At 36.7% G+C, this 18663-nt stretch overlaps 1 protein-coding gene across 1 annotated transcript in view; it reads left to right on the forward strand.

The window, feature by feature from the left end:
* The window catches only part of TRDN (triadin), a gene marked incomplete at both ends in the record, with an annotated part of 300072 nt that overhangs the window by 31246 nt on the left and 250163 nt on the right, over nucleotides 1-18663 (forward strand). Inside the window, 1 exon segment of the mRNA XM_082633775.1 lies at nucleotides 10798-10857. Within this exon segment, the coding sequence (XP_082489901.1) occupies nucleotides 10798-10857 (60 nt within the window).

Genomic DNA, 18663 nt, shown 5'->3' on the forward strand with positions numbered 1-18663 from the left:
GAAAAATACTGTGAGTGAAAAACGGAGGGAGAATGGAAAGGTGACTAAACTTGTTAAAATTCGTAGCCTCAGAATACTGGTTACCAGGTTGGCCCTAGTAACACTGTTAAGTAGATACGTTAATCTTTGGACTACTCCTCTAAATAAGACTAGATTAAAACTCAGCTCCATAACTGCACTGCTGCATATTGCCCTCAGGCTGCTCAAGGAACTCACTGCTTTATCTTCTGGTTGCCTTTCCCAATATTGATCAGACCTGTGAGGACAAGGGGCAAAACGCAGAAAGAGCAGACAGTGAGGCTTGGTGATGGGATCAGAATGAAAAAGGCTGAGGAGAGTTTTGATGAATGATCCAGAGACTTACTTCTCTAAGGAGCTGCAGCTGTAGTGAACCCTGGGCCCAAAAGAGCTCATTTCTATCAAGGCAAGCAAACTGGAACCAGAGTGATGGAAATAATGCTGGTAACACTGGAGCCTGAAGGAGCAAGCTGATGAAAGCAAGGGATTAAATTTTGGTGCCAACAACATGGAGAATAAAAAGGCTGAGACAGGACTTACCTGGTGGCACAGTGGTTAAGAATCTGCCTGCTAATATAGGGGACGCGGGTTGGAGCCCTCGTCCGGGAAGATCCCACATGCCGCGGAGCAACTAAGCATGTGTGCCACAACTATTGAGCCCACGTGCCACAACTACTGAAGCCCAGCGTGCCTAGTGCCCGTGCTCCGCAATAAGAGAAGCAGCCACGATGAGAAGCACGCGCACCACAACAAAGAGTAGCCCCCGACTCTCCCCAACTAGAGAGAGCCCACGTGCAGCAACAAAGACCCAGCGCAGCCAAAAATAAAATAAATTAAAAAAAAAAAAAAAAAAAAAAAAAAAGGCTGAGACAGCTCAACTCAGGCCCAACCATTTTAAGTAGCTCCTGTTGGAGCAAAAATAATAATCTCAGGGGCTTCCCTGGTGGCGCAGTGGTTGAGAGTCCGCCTGCCGATACAGGGGACACGGGTTCGTGCCTCGGTCTGGGAGGATCCCACATGCCGCGGAGCGGCTGGGCTCGTGAGCCATGGCCACTGAGCCTGCGCCTCCGGAGCCTGTGCTCCGCAATAGGAGTGGCCACAAGAGTGAGAGGCCCGTGTACTCCAAAAAAAAAAAAAGAATAATCTCAAGGTTGCTGCATTCCTATCTGGAAATAAGGTTGGGTGTGTGAATGAGAAGCTGTTAGGTTTATATGTATTCCAGATTCTCTTCAACTCTGTACGTTCTGTTTTTCAAAATCACGAGATTTCGGTCTCTTGTGGAAAAAAGTATGTCCAGTTAAGACATCATATGAATCTGATGCACGGAGTTGAGAATCCCTGGTAATTTTTCTGTTTTTTTTTTTTTTTTTTTTTTTTACTACCTAACATTTAGAACAAAAGAAATAGAAATTTTGAACACTTTCAAGTTAGGTGGAATAGCATATCCCACTTTTAACTCCTGTCCCAATATTTTTCTGTTGAAATGAACATGATATTTGACTATCAATATTTTATTATAGGCATAATTGTCAATTATATAATGTCAATTTATAGTTGACATATTTTATATAAACATCTGTGGATAAGTTAAGGCAAAGTATTAAAAATGCACAGTGTTTTAAATTTTATTATTATTTAGATTTGCAGTGTTCCAGAAAAACAATATTAAAAAACCCTAACTTATTGATACCCATATTGATCACTGTGGGAAGAAATGCTTTAAAAATGCATTGGTAACATGCTTTTAAGTTTCCTCCATGTCTTTTCATGGCTTGATAGTGTATTTCTTTTTAGTGCTGAGTAATATTCCATTGTCTGGAGGTACCACAATGTATTTCTTCATTCACCTACTGAAGGACACCTCGGTTACTTCCAAGGTTTAGCAATTATGAATAAAGTTCCTTTAAACAAACAAAAAAACAAAAAAATACCCTACTACCTTTTGTACAAGTGTTGCAGTTTATAATACCTTTCACATACATTTTTAAATTTCCACAAATAGTAAAATTCTGCAACTTTCTCCAGCATTTCTAATAGAAAGTAAAAAGGTTGAGAAATGCAACATTTTACTGTCCCAAATTTTCAACCACACTCATTTTAGTGTTTAAATCATTTGTGTGTCATGTCTTAAAGAACAGGTGAGATACTCTCCACCACAACTTTCTATATTGTGCAAGAGTTAATAGCTTATAATCTTGCTTAAACACTTATTTTTTAACTCAGTATATATTTATAGAGTAGTTAGTATATGCCAATTATTATTGAAAATTTACTGTGGAACAAAATAGACATAGTTTTTGCCCTCATCAAATTTAGAATTTAGTGAGGGAGACAAGTAATAATAATAATAGCCAATATTTTACATGATGCTTATTAGATATCAGGTGCTGCTCTAAATCCTTTACATTTTAACTTATTTTAATCCTCATGTAAATCTATGTGGTAGGTACTATTATTAACCTCATTCTACAGATGAGGAAGTGAAGTTCACACAACTAGTAGGTATGAGAATTAGATTTGAATGAAGCAGATTGACTCAAGCATTAGTTATCTTAAACACTAAGCTGCATTTTAATACATGCCTGGGATGACAATATTTTTGTATAGATCTTTTAATAGCTTATGTATGTCTAGATTTTCCTAACAAAATGCATTTTTAATTACACTAGAATACTATTGATTTATGCCATCTTTTGTATGACAATTATTCAAATAATCATTTAATGACCATTGCAATCCAGAAATAATGAATACTCTAAATAATTCTAATTTTTTATTTTTTCTCAGCAAAATAATACATTATTATATCTGCTTCTCATGTTTCCCAGCACTTCACAAGTCTAGTGCAGAGACTAATACCTCTTCAGAGACATTGGACTCTAACCCAATTGCTTATTTGGCATTAGACTTTAGAAAAACCACCTGATTTAGGAGGGCATATTTTTTGGTTATCACTGTTGAGTTATAAAGCATGAAAACCAGAGTTTAAATTCTTTGAGTTCCTTTCAGTTAAAAAAAAATGCATTAAACTGAGTTATTTGTAGTGAGGTGGATGGATCTAGAGTCTGTCGTACAGAGTGAAGAAAGTCAGAAAGAGAAAAATAAATACAGTATACTAACACACACACACACATATATATATATATATATGGAATCAAAAAAAGTGGTTCTGAAGGACCTAGGGGCAAGACAGGAATAAAGACACAGAGGTAGAGAATGGACTTGAGGACATGGAGAGGGGTAAGGGTTAGCTGGGATGAAGTGAGAGAGTGGCACTGACATGTATACACTACCAAATGTAAAATAGCTAGCTAGTGGGAAGCAGGAGCATAGCACAGGGAGATCATCTCAGTGCTTTGTGACCACCTAGACGGGTGGGGTAGGGAGGGTGGGAGGGAGATGCAAGAGGGAGAGGATATGGGGATATAAGTATGTGTATAGCTGATTCACTTTGTTATACAGCAGAAACTAACACAACAATGTAAAGCAATTATACTTCAATAAAAATGTTTAAAAAATAATAAAATAAAATAAAGCCTAGCATGATGAAGTATTGGTTTTAGAATGCGAGATGAATAATAACAATAAGAATCTAAAAGGAGACTTCTTCTCTTTTCTCCACTTCTCATATTCACACATAATTCCCTACAGATAGTGAGAAAAGGGATAGGGGAAAACCAGGACTAGTGAAAGAAGTCAGAATACACTTCCCATCTTCTATGGAAGTAACTTGCCCCTTCTGTTGAGTGCCCCTCATATCATAATGGACAGAGTAAACACTAGTGGAGAACTGATACATTAGATAAGGTTACCAATAACTCAGGAAAACAAAGGGATCCTTTTCATTGCTTCCTGACACATTGAGCTGTCACTCTTTCTCCATTTATTTTTCCCTCTCCAGTTATCAAAATTCAAATTGACAATTGTACCTTTAAGGACCTTGGACAGTCTCACACTTGGATTGAGATACTTTGACCTCTGTGTTTTCTAAGCCACAAAACAATCTTTGAGGTTTACTGTTACCAGAATGGCTTATCATTCCAACTAGAATCTGTTGCTGAGACTCACCAGGTTCTCAGGCTGGACTCTAACCTATTGGCAAAGCACATACATTTGGAGGTAAATAATGACTACTTTGACCTTCTTTGTCCCTTGTATCCAGAATTGGTTCAGTTTAAGTGAACTCTTCTTAAAGAGTGCAAAAGGTTAAATGAAATTTTTTTTTTTTTTTTTTTTTTTTTTTTTTTTTTTTGGTATGCGGGCCTGTCACTGTTGTGGCTTCTCCCGCTGCGGAGCACAGGCTCCGGACGCGCAGGCTCAGCGGCCATGGCTCACGGGCCCAGCCGCTCCGCGGCATGTGGGATCTTCCCGGACCGGGGCACGAACCCGTGTCTCCTGCATCGGCAGGTGGACTCTCAACCACTGCGCCACCAGGGAAGCCCTAAATGAAATTTTTTGCTACTATACATTACTGTTATGTTGCATAAGGTAGAGGCATTTACCTGTCTATAGAAATTATTGAATAACTAGAAGATAGTATTAATATAAGAAATTTTATTTTTCTTTGAAGTTTGCTGAAAACCATAGGGCAATAAATTTCCATTTACTGACTTGACTCTTTTACATTTAATTTTCCATTCTTACACAAATAGTTCTTTGCGGGCAAGAGTAATTGAGAGTAAAAAAATTAGGCATCATCTGCTTATGAGAAAAATATCCTTCTGAAGTCTAAATTGGTATCATGCTGTTACTCAATTGGGCAGGAGCCTGAATGGTCATCATTTCCTGGCTAAAGTGTAAGGAGATAGAACTAGCACACTGTGTAGAGGCTACATTGGATTCTTTGGACATCTGTTAGCCAGAGACAGTGACAATAGTGATGGAATACAATCCCCAAAGAAAATGTAATGTTGCAATAAAACATGCAGAGACATTTAATTTATCCTTAAGTTTGAATTGTGGGGGCAGAAAAATTCTCCTTCCTCCTGTCTAGGTTCTTTGGCTGGTCTAATAATTAAATTGATAGAAGACAGATTAATGGGAGAAAAATAAACAGTGTTCATACATACGGGAGCCCCATAAAAATATGAGACTCAAAGGGCAGCCAGGTAATTGAGACATATATAAATAACATCCTGAGCTAAGGAAAAGAGAGGGGTCTGAGTATACAAAAGGAAGGAAGGCTATTCACAGGAAGGGAGAGTAGACGTTTGGAAAACAGAGTGTCCTGTTATGCAGATAAGTTTCTTGGTATCTCTGGTAATAGCTCTCTCCTTGGTACAGGCCCCCTTTCCAATGTAAATTTAGGCAGTTGAGGGGAAGGTAAAGAGCTTTTCCTGCTGGGCTTTGATTGCATTTAGCTGAAAAATAATCCTTATGCCAAAGAGACATATTTTGAGGTAGTGAAATCTGCTCCTTTTCAGAATCATCAGAAATAAATTTCTTTTGTCTTCTATAAACAAAGAAATGTATGTGTGTATGCCTTTACAAGGTTAGCTGTGCTTGTCTGCACTTACCTGTACAGAGATACTAACAGTCTTCAAGTGATCATCAGTTAAAAATAGTTGATGATGTTCCTGCAAAACAACGTCTATGTAAGTCATTATATTTCATCGTGAGCTGTAGAGATTTGTGTGTGTGTGTGTGTGTGTATGTGTGTGTTTTAATCCACGACTCACACTTATAAGAGATCTGAGTGGATCTGCCCAGAGCAGTGGGGCTGTCTTAGTTTATATAAAGCTGAAGTGCAGAATCAGGAAAATAAAAAGTTGGGACTTTATTCTTGAGACTGTGAAATTGAGCAGGACCCTGGGGGAACTTTTGAGGTACAAAAGCCCCAGCCCCGAAAATTCTGAAAGAGTAAAGGAATCTCAGCATGTGTTTCCTGCCAGGATCCTTGTACCGTGGTTTGTACCCAAAGCACAGAATCCCCAGTGCCTGCTTTTGTTGATGTCTATAGGAAATGCTGGCTGGTCTGGACACATTTGCCCCAAATTTCAACTGTGCACGAAAACTTCAGAATATTTTAAAAATTCAAATTTTTTTTCTCTTAGGAGCAGGAAGAAAATACTCCTTGAAAGGGTGTTAGCAAAGGGAGGTGAGGGTAGGGAGAACCTTAATTTGGATCCTCTTTTAGTTGAAATGCAACCTTTAAGAAACTTTTGACAACCATTGACCAGAACTTTATGTAAATTGCTTCCCTATGTATCAGCTGTTTTTGGAAGAAAAACCCATCCCTGCAACCACTTAGAACTGTCTTGATTTTTCAGCAATTTAAACTATAATGTAGTTCTGTGTAGAGAATGTCACTGTAGTTTTGGGTGTATATGTGTGTGGGTGCTGATAATTTTGTATTTTCATTGGGAGTGGAAAAGGAAAACAATTCAAGGTGAAAAAATTATTCTTAAATATTCATTTTTATAAATCTTATTAAAGAATTTTGATATAACAAAAAAATAAAATAAACACTGAAATATATTGTCATCATTTTTTATTTATTTTTATTTTTATTGAAGTATAATTTATTTACAATGTTGTGTTAGTTTCAGGTATACAGCAGTGATTCAGTTATATATATATATATATATATATATATATATATATATATATATATATATACACATATACATATACATGTTCTTTTTCAGATTCTTTTTCCTTACAGGTTTTATGAACTATTGAGTATAGTTCCCCATGGTATACAGTAGTAGGTCCTTGTTGGTTATCTATTTTATATATAGTAGTATGTATATTGTTAATCCCACAAGAAAAATCTCTAATAAACAACCTAACCTTACACCTAAAACAACTAGAGAAAGGAGAACAAACAAAACCTAAAGTTAGTAGTAGGAAAGAAATCATAAATATCAGAGCAGAAATAAATTAAATAGAGATGAAGAAAACAATAGAAAAGATAAATTAAACTAAAAGCTGGTTCTTTGAAAAGACAAACGAAATTGATAAACCTTTAGCCAAACTCATCAAGAAAAAACGGGATAGGGCCCAAATCAGTAAAATCAGAAATGAGAAAGGAGAAGTTACGACCGACACCACAGAAATACAGAGGACCATAAGACACTACTATAAAGAGCTATATGCCAATAAAATGGACAACCTAGAAAAAATGGACAAATTCTTAGAATGGTGCAATCTCCCAAGACTGAACAAGGAAGAAATAGAAAATATGAACAGACCAATTACAAGTACTGAAATTGAATCTGTGATTTAAAAACTCCCAACATAAAAAAGCCCAGGACCAGATGGCTTCACAGGCGAATTCTATCAAACATTTAGAGAAGAGTTAACATCTTCCCTTCTGAAACTATTCCAAAAAATTGCAGAGGAAGGAATACTTCCAAACTCATTCTGTGAGGCCACAATCACCCTGATACCAAAACCAGACAAAGATACCACAAAAAAGAAAATTACAGGCCAATGTCACAAATGAACATAAAAATTATCATCATTTTTAAGTCTAATTCTCCTTTACTTTCATCTATTTTTATTTTTGCTTAAGTGAAACTTATTATGAAGTGTAACCAACATTCCTGGACTTACCTCCCACTTTAAGGTTACCTACCTTTCTTGTATTTGGGGGAAAATGGAGGGAATATGTTTCCCTCCTGCCTTTTCCTGAGTGGTGATCTGCATCCCAATCTTTTTGAGATTTGTCTTCTTTCATTTTATTTTTTTCCCCTCCAGGATGGATCCCTGCTCATTACAATTCTGGTCATAATCTAGAGCTCATTCCCTTTTGGTCGGCTGCTGCTGGGTGCACAAGAGCTAAGGCTAAGGGGAACCAAGGTTTCTTCTACTACTGTTATTTTTTCTGTTCTCTGATGTGCAAGCTTTCACCTACCTTGCAGGAAACCCCATCATGAACCAACATGGATTGTCTAATTCCATAAACCACCACCTTGTCTAAACAGTGTATTTCCCCAGTTAAGTTAGGCTAGGAGGCTCTGACAGGCTTACCCAGGCAGAATGGCCTTTTGAACCTAATCCTGCAGAAGATTCTAACTCGTGTCTGATCCTCCTGTATGAGTTCTAGAATCCCTCTTTTATTCCTCTGAGTAGCCAGTGGATATCGGTGGAATATAAACACACACACATACACACACACACACACACACACACACACACACACACACACCTCTAAAGGAAAAATATTATTCTCAATGACAGATTTAAGGCCTTTTTCAATCACAATAGATGTAACGTTTCATATAAATTTTTAATTTAGAAAATTTCATCCCATTTCTATATTCAAATTAATCCCTATCAGGAGTAAGAAATTATTTCTTAAGGATGATTCCCTTAGCACATGCAAAGACTACTCTAAATCTTTGACATTTTACTTACTTTATCAGGCTGAGTTATACAAGGCCACAATCTTCTCCATATCTTCTGTTTTTTTAAATAGGAGGGAGGAAGCAGAATGGTATTGGCAGGAGAGAATTTTGAGGGGGGTTTTAAATTAACTTGTAGAAGATTTAACCCTGTAGATGACCTGAAAAGGTCATTTGCCCACCCCTAGGACCAGACAAGTACTGTCTAAAACTAGTAGAATGTGAGCTACATATGTATTTAAAATTTTTTGAGTAGCCACATTAAAAAAATGTAAAAAGAAAAATATGAAATTAATTTTAATAACATGTATTATTTAACCCCAAATATCAGTCAGGGCTCAACCAAAGAAGCAAAAGTAGGAAATTATGCAGATATATTTATATATTAAGACATTTATTACAAGGAATTGGCCTGTGTGATTGTGGGGACTGGCTGAGCAAATGAGAACCCATAGGACAGGCAGTCAAGAAGTGAAGATCATGGGCAAGCTGGAGCCCATGGGCATGGACCAATGCTGTCATCCACCCAAAGAATTTCTTCCCTCTCCCAGGAAACCTCAAACTTGTTTTTGAGACCTTCCAGTGGAATCAGACAAGCCCACCCAGATGATCCAGAACCACCTATTTAACGCTAATAAACTAGGCATTTTAATTACATATGCAAAATACCTTCACAGCAACTTCTAGATTAGTGTTCATTTGAATGATTTGGGATAGTAGCCTAGCCAAGTTGACACATAAATAAAACCATCACACTCAATATGTCCAAAATAATATCATTCTGATATGTAATTAATATAAAAATTATTAATGAGATATTTTACATTCTTTTTAATATTAAGTCATCATAATTCATTATGTACTTACACTTATAGCACATCTCAATTTGGACTAACCACATATCATGTCTAGTGGATATTGCATTGGACAATGTAGGTCTAGACAGTGCCAAAGAGTGATTGGACTGTTGCTCTAAAGATACAAGTTCCCAACAGGAGTCATTTCACAATATCTAAAGACATTTTTTATAGTCATGACTGGGGATGGGGATGGGGGCTAGAAGCATCTAGTAAGTAGGGATGCTGCTAAATACAGTGCACAGAGTAGCCCCACTCCACCTCCAAATAACAATTTCCCCAATCTAAAAAGTCAATAATGCTAAGATGAAGAATCATGCTTTGGAGTAGGATTTGGAGACATAGGGAGGAGATTAATAATAAAAATAATGAGGAGGAGGAGGAGGAGAGAAGCTGGAAGCTGGATGTTTCCTAAGCCCTTGGGATATCTTTCCTTGTACCTTGAAGCCTTTTTTTCACAAATGCAATTGAATATCTTAACTCTTTTGTATCTCCATTGCCATTTTCAAGGTCACGAATGGGATAAGGGTAGAGGAGTGGCCTTATAAATAGTATGACTGATTAATGGGGAAAATGAGGGGAGGAAATCTTCACAGTGGTGATTATCTCTTTAACTGGTGAATGAAAGTCAGTAACTGTCTTTTCTGAAGATATTTAGGATTTTCCTATAGTTGGTCTTGATTTTAGACTTCTAGAAAAATTATAAAAATGCAAATTCAAATCTACAAATGGAGAATTTAGAATATGTACAGTAATTAGCACCATCTCAAACCATCTGTGGAATAAAGTTGTGATAAATAAATAAGTAAAACTCATTAGCATTTTTCTAAGAAAAACCATGGTATTTAAGATTAAGTCACTTTTCAGAGGTAGTAATCATATTTGTAAACTCTAATCTCAAATTTACTTCTATCCAAATTAACTGCAAATTCAAAATTAACTTTATTTTCTAAGCCTTGGCAATGTATGTTTACTGAAACTAGCAGCAAATTGAATATATTTGTTAAAACCTGATATTTAGAAAAAATGTAACAACTAACATTCTATGAAATGTGTCATATCTTCATGCAGTAATTATTGGTTAAATGCAAGGCCAAATTCTGATTATAAACATAGCTTAGAGTCAATACTTCTGAGATATATTTCCTATTAGATAGTTGTTACAGTTCATTTCACAAATTCTTAATTTAATATGTAAAAACTAAATCTTCCTAAATCTAAATGACATTTTTTACTAAGGAGTCTTAATATGCATTGAGAGTAATTGAAATAAAACATAATTATAATTTGTGATCAGATTTAGCACTGAAAACAGTGGCAACATTTATTGATTTAAGTTTTTAAGCTTTTTCAATAACTAAATTTTAGGTAACTCCAATTTTTTCCTTATTTCAATAAATGAGGGATTTATGTGGCAATATGTTACAATGACTCTTTCCTTTTAGATACCTTTAAATTTGTTGGCTAAAATAATTTAGACCATGCTGGAATTATAATGTTTAGGTCATAGCTATGATTTATATTTTGCACATTTTCAAAAAGAGTTTTTAAAAGTATATCCTATTTTTTCCTAGAAATACACAAAGAAAAGACTGAAAAGCAGGAGAAAACTGAAAGGAAAATACAAACTAAAGGTAAGTGTTAAATTTTGTGTTTATTCTTATTTTTATTCAGGATATATATTTTGTATATTTACATGAGAAAATGGAAAGTTTTCATATTTAGTGCTCTTTTGCTTTAATTGTTGATAGTGTTTAAGTAAGTTTACTTCTAAGTAAACCCCAAGTATAAATGTATAATATTTAATTACTGGAATCAAAATAACTTCAAAATGTGTTACAATCTTTCAGTTATTTACTGATACAGTTGGCTTTTGCTTACTGAGATAGTACCACAAACGTATTTTTTGACTTATTAGCAAATATTTTTCCTTCTTTAATCAGTTAATAGATCAGAGTTCAATTTTTTTAACTTGAATTTTTTTTATGCCATGCTATACCTTTAAAATCTTTGTCATAGAAATGCAGTCATTATACTATCTCACTGAAGACTGCTATGGCCTCAGAGCTTGATTACACAGCCTCAAGGGGTAGATGGACAATGACAACATGATGATTAATATCCTTTTCAAATCAACTAAATCTAGTAACTGAAACCTTGCATTAGAGGGATATTACTAATGGCCAGCAGTGTCTTGCTCATCTTACAAGCATCACTTTTCTAGGAGTGACCCATGTAGTCATAAAACTTAAAAAGAAAACTTACCAGAAGCACAAACATTCAATAGGACATGTTTCTAAATATGCCCAAGTTTCCCCAATGATCAGTCTCACATGATACTGGGTGAGTTAAGGCAAAAATAAAAATCTCATTATTACTGTATTTGTGTGATACAGCTGAAAATGAAAGAATTTTCCTAGGATAAAAATTGAATGTTGTCTAATATTTATTATGTCAAAAACTGACTAGTACAACATTACCTGCACAAACTTCAAAGTTGCCAGTAACAGTTTCAAATAATAGAAGTTCTAATTAACCAGAAATAATACCAATATGTGAATCTACATTAAAATACCATGTTTTCCTTTTTAATATACTTCATGAACTTCCTTTTTGTGAAGAGTTCAAATCATTCTGCAGATATTATGTCTTTAATCCTAATGTTTGAATTAGTTCCAGATTGATCAGCCAATCCTTATACAACCAGGGACAATGAAGTTTACTCAACTGAAACCTATTTATATTTGTACTCAGGGAACTAATGTCTTATTTCTGTTCCCTTTCCCTTTTTTTGTTCTTAATTCCTTTGGTCAGGGAAATTGGACACAGCTCTTGGGTACGGATTGACTAAGCTAGCCATCACTGAACTGGTTATGTGTTTCTATCTGCTGGAGGTTAAACAGAAATTCAACTGGTTCCACATGATTGGGGAGTCTGCTGTTTTTTATCTTGCAGACTGTACTACTAATTTAATAGCAGTGCTCCTGGAGTGGATATTGTGATGCAGATGGTACCATTTGCGTTTTGGACTTGGCTCTATTAGAATCCTGCTGTTAAAGACTGAGCAGTGGGCTGTAGAGTGGGTTTTTTAAACTAGTGAGTCTTGTATAATTAAAACAGTGAATTTGGCTGAAGTTTAAAATAAATTCCTCAAAGGCTGGGCTAGAGATTGGTACCTGAATATACTTCCTGAATAGATCAAATATAGTTTGGGAAAGTGAATGTTTCTCAAGAAAGAGAAAATGGAGCTTCAGCTGTTCAACAGTGAAATGGGCTTCAGAGATACTTTTTTCCACAATTTTTTTTTTTTTGTGAATATGAACAAAAGATTTCATTTTACTGCTTAGTTTCCTCATCCAGGTAGAATAGAATAATGCCTGCTTTCTATTCCCAAGTAGTTCAGTGAAAATAAATGTGGTTTTATAGCTGCTCCTATGTCTAGATAAATACATGTTTTCTCTATGCCACATTCTGTCAGTTATGGTTATATATGACAGATAGTTAGGAATTTAAATTGTTATCAAAGCATTTTGAACTCTTATAAGAAAAGATACACTATATCCAAGGTAATCGTAGCCTGAAATGATTATAGAGAAGCCAGCAAATATCAGAGTATAAAGAGATTATGCAGAAGCTGATGTATTAATTTCTGTCGCACAAAATGTCTACATCCTTCTGTATTCTTTGTCCTGAAAATTAACATCACGATTCACCCAAGTTATTCAAGTTAAAAAGCTAGGAGTCATTTTGGCCAGTAGTGGTACTCAATCCTGACTGGACTTTAGAATCATCTGGATAGGTTTAAATATATATATTCATGTGCAGACTCCATCCTGGTTCCATTAATGTTTGGGAGGTGAGGCTAGAATTCAAGTCAGCCTCTTCAGATGAGTAGCCATCTCATGAATATTCTCAATGAAACACCTAGCCTAGGGTTCAAGTATATCCCACAGAGGTTCTCTTTGACCAACCAGTATGTTAACATAACTTCTACCTGGATGTCTTTAGGTGGGACCTGCACCAATCTCCTCCACTCTCATCACTACTGGAGTAGACATTTATTTATCTGCTTTATCTCTGAAGGCATTTGAGTTACAATCCCTGCCATAGACTTGTTGGTCTCTTTCAATACCAAAGTCCAATCCTGAATGGCCCTTTGTCATCCTCTCTCTTAATTATAATTTAGTCTATTCTCACCTCTCCTCTCCCATTACTATCCCCTCTACAGTCATCTCCCAATTAGGTTATGACAGTTACTTCATAACTGATTTCCCTGCATTAACCCCTGAAAGCCATGTTAATCATGCTCATGGGCTCACAGTGCTTTAGAGATAAAAGCCACACTGTAATGACATAAAAGGCCCTCATCATATGATCACTGATAGATAGCCAGTGGTCAGCTTTGTCCACTTTGCCACTTACCTTCCCTACTCTGCAAGCTCCTCATCAACCCGCTGCATTCCCAGCTCTCCCCCTGCTCCCCTCACCACCTCACTCCACATCCACCAACACCTCCCATGCCATAGGCAGGCTGAACTTTTGGGCAGTTCCTAAGCCAGCACTGCTGCTCTCTCATAACTGTGCTTTTATATACCTGTTCTCTCTGACCATCGGCCACTTGGCAGGCTTCTGCTCATTTTTTTGATTCTCAGATGGAACATCCCTTCCTTCAATAGGCCTCCTTTGCTGTCCCTCACTCTGTGGGCATTCAGGTACTTCCTCCTTGCTACAGTTACATCCTTGCTTTCAGCCTTTAAAGCATTTTGACACCAAATTTTAATTGTGAGTATATTGATCTAGCTCACTGAGGGCAGGAACTGTGTTTGTCTTTTTATATGTTCTAGGTTGGTGTTGACATTTATGATTGTGTTTCCTTATTCGTGAACAAAGAGATTCAGGCTCAGTGGTCTCTCAGCTTCCTATCAGCTCTGAATTTGTGTCCTTATATTAAATTAAAAATCATTCTAATATCTAGCAAAGTGCCAAACAGACGAAACACGTTCAATGCATGTTGAAATAATTAATGAATTAATTAATACAGCATTCATTTTCTCTATTTTGTTAATATTTACTTGATTTCTATAGAGAACTTTTCCTTTGACAATCTGTGTTTATTTTCAAGTGTATATAATTATGCGGCTTTAATTGGGCCATTGTAATGTCAAATTTATTTGGTCAGAGGCAATTGAAGAATTTGACAGTGAGCTCCATATTAAAACAAAAACTATCTGTAACATGTAATCAGAAACACCCACAATAAATGTATAATAGTATAGGTTAAAGTAATACAGATTAATTTGGACAATTTGGAAAGTGCAGAAAAAGAAAGATACAAGCAAAACTCAGTTCTCCAGAGAAAAATAGTGATTTACTTTTTTACTTTCCTCTGCTTTTTCCCTCCATGTGGTTACTCTTTTATTGCATATTGTCTTGCTTCTTTTTCAATTGCAAATTTTATTGTTGGTTTCAGACACCGTTTAGGCTTCTATTTAACTATTAAACATGTCAGTATCCTCATAGAACAGAGTAAACCAGAAAAGACTAGAACCTGGTGATAAACATATAACTAGATGAGAGAATTTTGTCTCTCTAGGATGGCTCCTAGCCAAAAGGAGGGCCTTGTAGGCATTCAGAGCAATAGGTGTCTGCTACATCCACCTGGGTTATCAGGTGTTTCACTGAAGAGCTGACCTCAGGTATAGTGAGGAAATTTACACAGCAGAGTGGGTGCTGATGAATGGCATGTAGTTAACGTCTGAGGGGGCCAGTTAGTGGGAATGTGGGAGTGTCCTGGCAGACAGTTGGTGTAAATAGAAAAACTTGCTATAGCTGTTAAGCAATAATAACACATTAATTTATTTATTGCACTTACTTTGTGCCAAACACCATACTGGGAACTAAGAATACTAAGAAGAGTAAGACCCAGTCCAATGAGAGATCTAAAAACCAAGTACACAGTCACGTCATCATGTGGTGAATACTCCGCAAAGAGATGTCCTGGACGAGAGATGCTGTTTGAGGAGACATCTGGCTGCCCTAGTCGCTGAGTAGGTCTGACCTCAGTTTTCTGGAAGGGCCTTAATTTGGGATTTAGGTGTGCACTCTGGAACTTAAAATGGAAGATACGATAGCTAGGTCAGGGGTCAGTCCTCAAGGAACCAGGTGGGAACTTGGTTAAAGGAACACAAGAGAAGCCCAGTGACTAGTGTTAGTGTTCGTTTCCTAGGGCTGTTGTAACAAAGTACCAAAAACTGGGAGGCTTAAAATAACAGAAATGTATTGTCTCACATTTAGAGAGGCTAGAAGTCCAAAGTCAAGGTTTTAGCAGGGTTAGTTCCTTCAGAGGGCTGTGAGGGAATCTGCAGGCTTTTCCCAGCTTCAGGGGCGTTTGCTGGCATTCACTGGCTTGTAGATGAATCACTCCAGTCTCTGCCTTTACCTTCAAATGGTGTTCTCCCTGCATCTCTGTCCCTTCTTGCTGTGCATATTTGTCTCTGTGTCCAAATTTCCCCTTTTCATAAGGACACCAGTCATATTGGATTAGGAGCCACCCTACTGACCTGATTTTAACTTGATTACCTCTTGTAAAGGCCCTATTTCCAAATAAGATCACATTCTGAGGTACAGGAGGTTAGGACTTTGGCATATCTTTTCTCGCTAACGTAATTAAACCCATAACAGTATCACATGCACAAAGTCAGGGGAACATTTTTTAAAAGGGTTAATAGAGAACAATTATCCTGATTGACTGGTTTAGGATCCTTTCTGAGAAACTATTATAGGACCGGAATCATAGGCTGGCATGACATAGGGCTGAAGATGAGACTCAAAACCCAAAGAGGGCAGGACGTTAAAATGTATCTAAATATCCTGGAGCCCTTTGTGAAAATGCTCTCAAAGCCCACAGGTTAATTTAGTTAGCCTGTGTTGTATAAATTTACTTTTGCCTTCTCTCAGCTGTACTTAATTGTCTCCTTGAAGTACAAAATATATTTTATTTTCTTTGGCTGCTGTGAATGATAAACCTGTAAAATGAGAACAGAAGGCCCTATACAAAGCTATGTATCTCCTTCTGCATAGCGATTGTTCACTTATGAGGAAATCATTATGGTTCTGACTATGGCCATGTAGCCCCAGGTGAAGGGGAAATTACCCATACAATTAAATCAGACTTGAAAGTAAAACTAATCCTTTAGAATTAAAAAAATCTATTTTGTGATTGAAAGCATATGTATCAGATGAGCTTTGTAACTTTAGGTAATTTGCCTAATCTTCACTTTAATACATAAATAAATGTAATTTTATTATGAAAAAGAATTGTGTGCATTATTGTAGGATAGATTGTAGATAACATGCTTGGAGAATCTAGTTAGTACACTTGGGCTCATAAGAACAAGTCTGCACAGGATGTGGGATGGACAAGGCAGCATAATCTTGTGGGGAGAGTACTAGTTTAACAACATAATAACTGAATTCTTATTCTACTCTGCCATGGACACTTACGCGGCTGTATTTTCTTATCAATGGACAAAGAACTTCAGGCTAATTGATCTCTTAGGTTCCTATCAGCTCTAAAATTGTGTACTTATATTAAAGTAAAAATGATAAATTCTTCCTTAAAGAAGAATGAATAATATAATCTTTGAGAAGTTTCTCTACTCAAGAATGCTTTTCTACTGAATTCATCATTATCATATAAAGTGTGTAGATCATTTTGTCTTAGCACAGAATGGAAATTCGACAAATTGAAATTACAAAAAAAGAAAAAAGAGACACAGAGATATACACTAACCAAGAGTACATCTGGCATTTTTGTTTAGTGGTGGCTAAAGGATAATTTTTTAAAATGATTTAAAATGAATATGTATCTTGCTGTTTCATAAAAAATGATGAATTGAAATATGGGTGTATATGAATTTTATGAAACTGTTTAAAATGTTGACCTATTTAAAATTTATAGACCACTTCAGGGCTAATATCTCTCTCAACAGCAGTGCCAGAAATCTGAGAAATAGAGAAATTAATTAAAAGAAAAATCAGCAAAATCTATTACAGGTAGCTGTGCTCCCCAAAGTGTTTTCTAATGCAAAGGTGTAGTTGTTACATGCTTATCTATCCAATTCCTTTTGCTTCAGACCCTCAAGCTTAGTCCAGTCCAATAGTTCTGAAGTCAAGTATGAGGTTCCAGAGTTACACTTAATTAAATTTTCTTGCTACATCAATTGAATAATAGAGTAGCCTATACAAATCAGTACTTTAAAACTTTTAATGCCAAAACTTTTGAGTTTTGAACTCAGAGCAGAGAGATCTGCAAAGGATTCTGACAACCTGGCCCCTAATACCTGCTGCTTGGCCCCTTGCGCGTGTTTTGCCCGTTAGGAACCCAGGGTCAGGTGCACTCTGAACTCTGATACATTTCAGAAAAGGACACAGAGCCCGCCTGGGGTGTTGCCATGGCCAAGAGCTGTGAAAGCACAGAGCACAGCTGGCAGAGTACTGGAGAGAGAACACATGGGGAGGGCAAGAGATGTGCTTCGGAGTTCAGCTGAGCTGAGTGTTCTGGCCAGGGAAAGGTCAGAGTCTGGGCAAGTGCAGGGACAGTAGGGCCATGCCAACTCAGATACCAAACATCAGGGCCGTTCCAACTTGTGTATTCCATTTGTTTTTTATTATCAGCATGCCAAAGGGAATTTTGTTTTTTGTAAATAAGGATGACAAGCAAATTAAGCTCTAGCAGGTGCATCAAGCTTATTTTGTCCTGAGCTAAAACTATCCTAGCTAAGATGTAACTTACCAAACAGAGCTGGTGACGAGGAAGGTACTTTTTTTCTTTCATATGAAAACTTCTGTGAGTTCTAAGCCAAGAGATGCATGAGCAAATGTAATTGTTGCAGCAAATTATTTTTGTTTTAGAGGGATTATTAAGGCAGTTATTGATGGTGGCACTATTTTGATAAAAGCAATTTCAAAGCTTAGTGTTTGAGCTCAGTCTTGCCAAAGTTTGAAGTTTCCATCCAAGAAGCTTCAGTGGCTCCCTGCCATGTTGAACAGCTCCCTAGAGCATGTGGTTCCAGCTGCTTCACTAAGCAGTATTATGGTACCATTTCTGAGGAGGATAATGAAATTCCAGCATACAGCACTGTGTCTGTAAATCAAAACTTAGACTGCGAGGAACAGGATTTTTCCCCAGGGTAACAGGAATAAGGCATACATATGCTAATTTGAGCCTGAATTCAGACCCCTTGCTTTTTGATTTTGTATTAATTCTCCCATTTATACCCATGCACACGTCAATTGGAAAATCCTTTAGTGGAATGGACAACCAGCTGTCGGAGGTGGCTGAGGTCTGGTCCTTCACAGAGGCAGAGACACAGATTAGGTTTTCTCCTGGGGGTCTTGCCAATCAGGGTTTCAAAAGCACAGCTTATCTCATGCAAACT

This window comes from Mesoplodon mirus, assembly GCF_964341445.2.
Source record: "Mesoplodon mirus genome assembly, chromosome: 10".
Classification (NCBI taxonomy): domain Eukaryota; kingdom Metazoa; phylum Chordata; class Mammalia; order Artiodactyla; family Ziphiidae; genus Mesoplodon; species Mesoplodon mirus.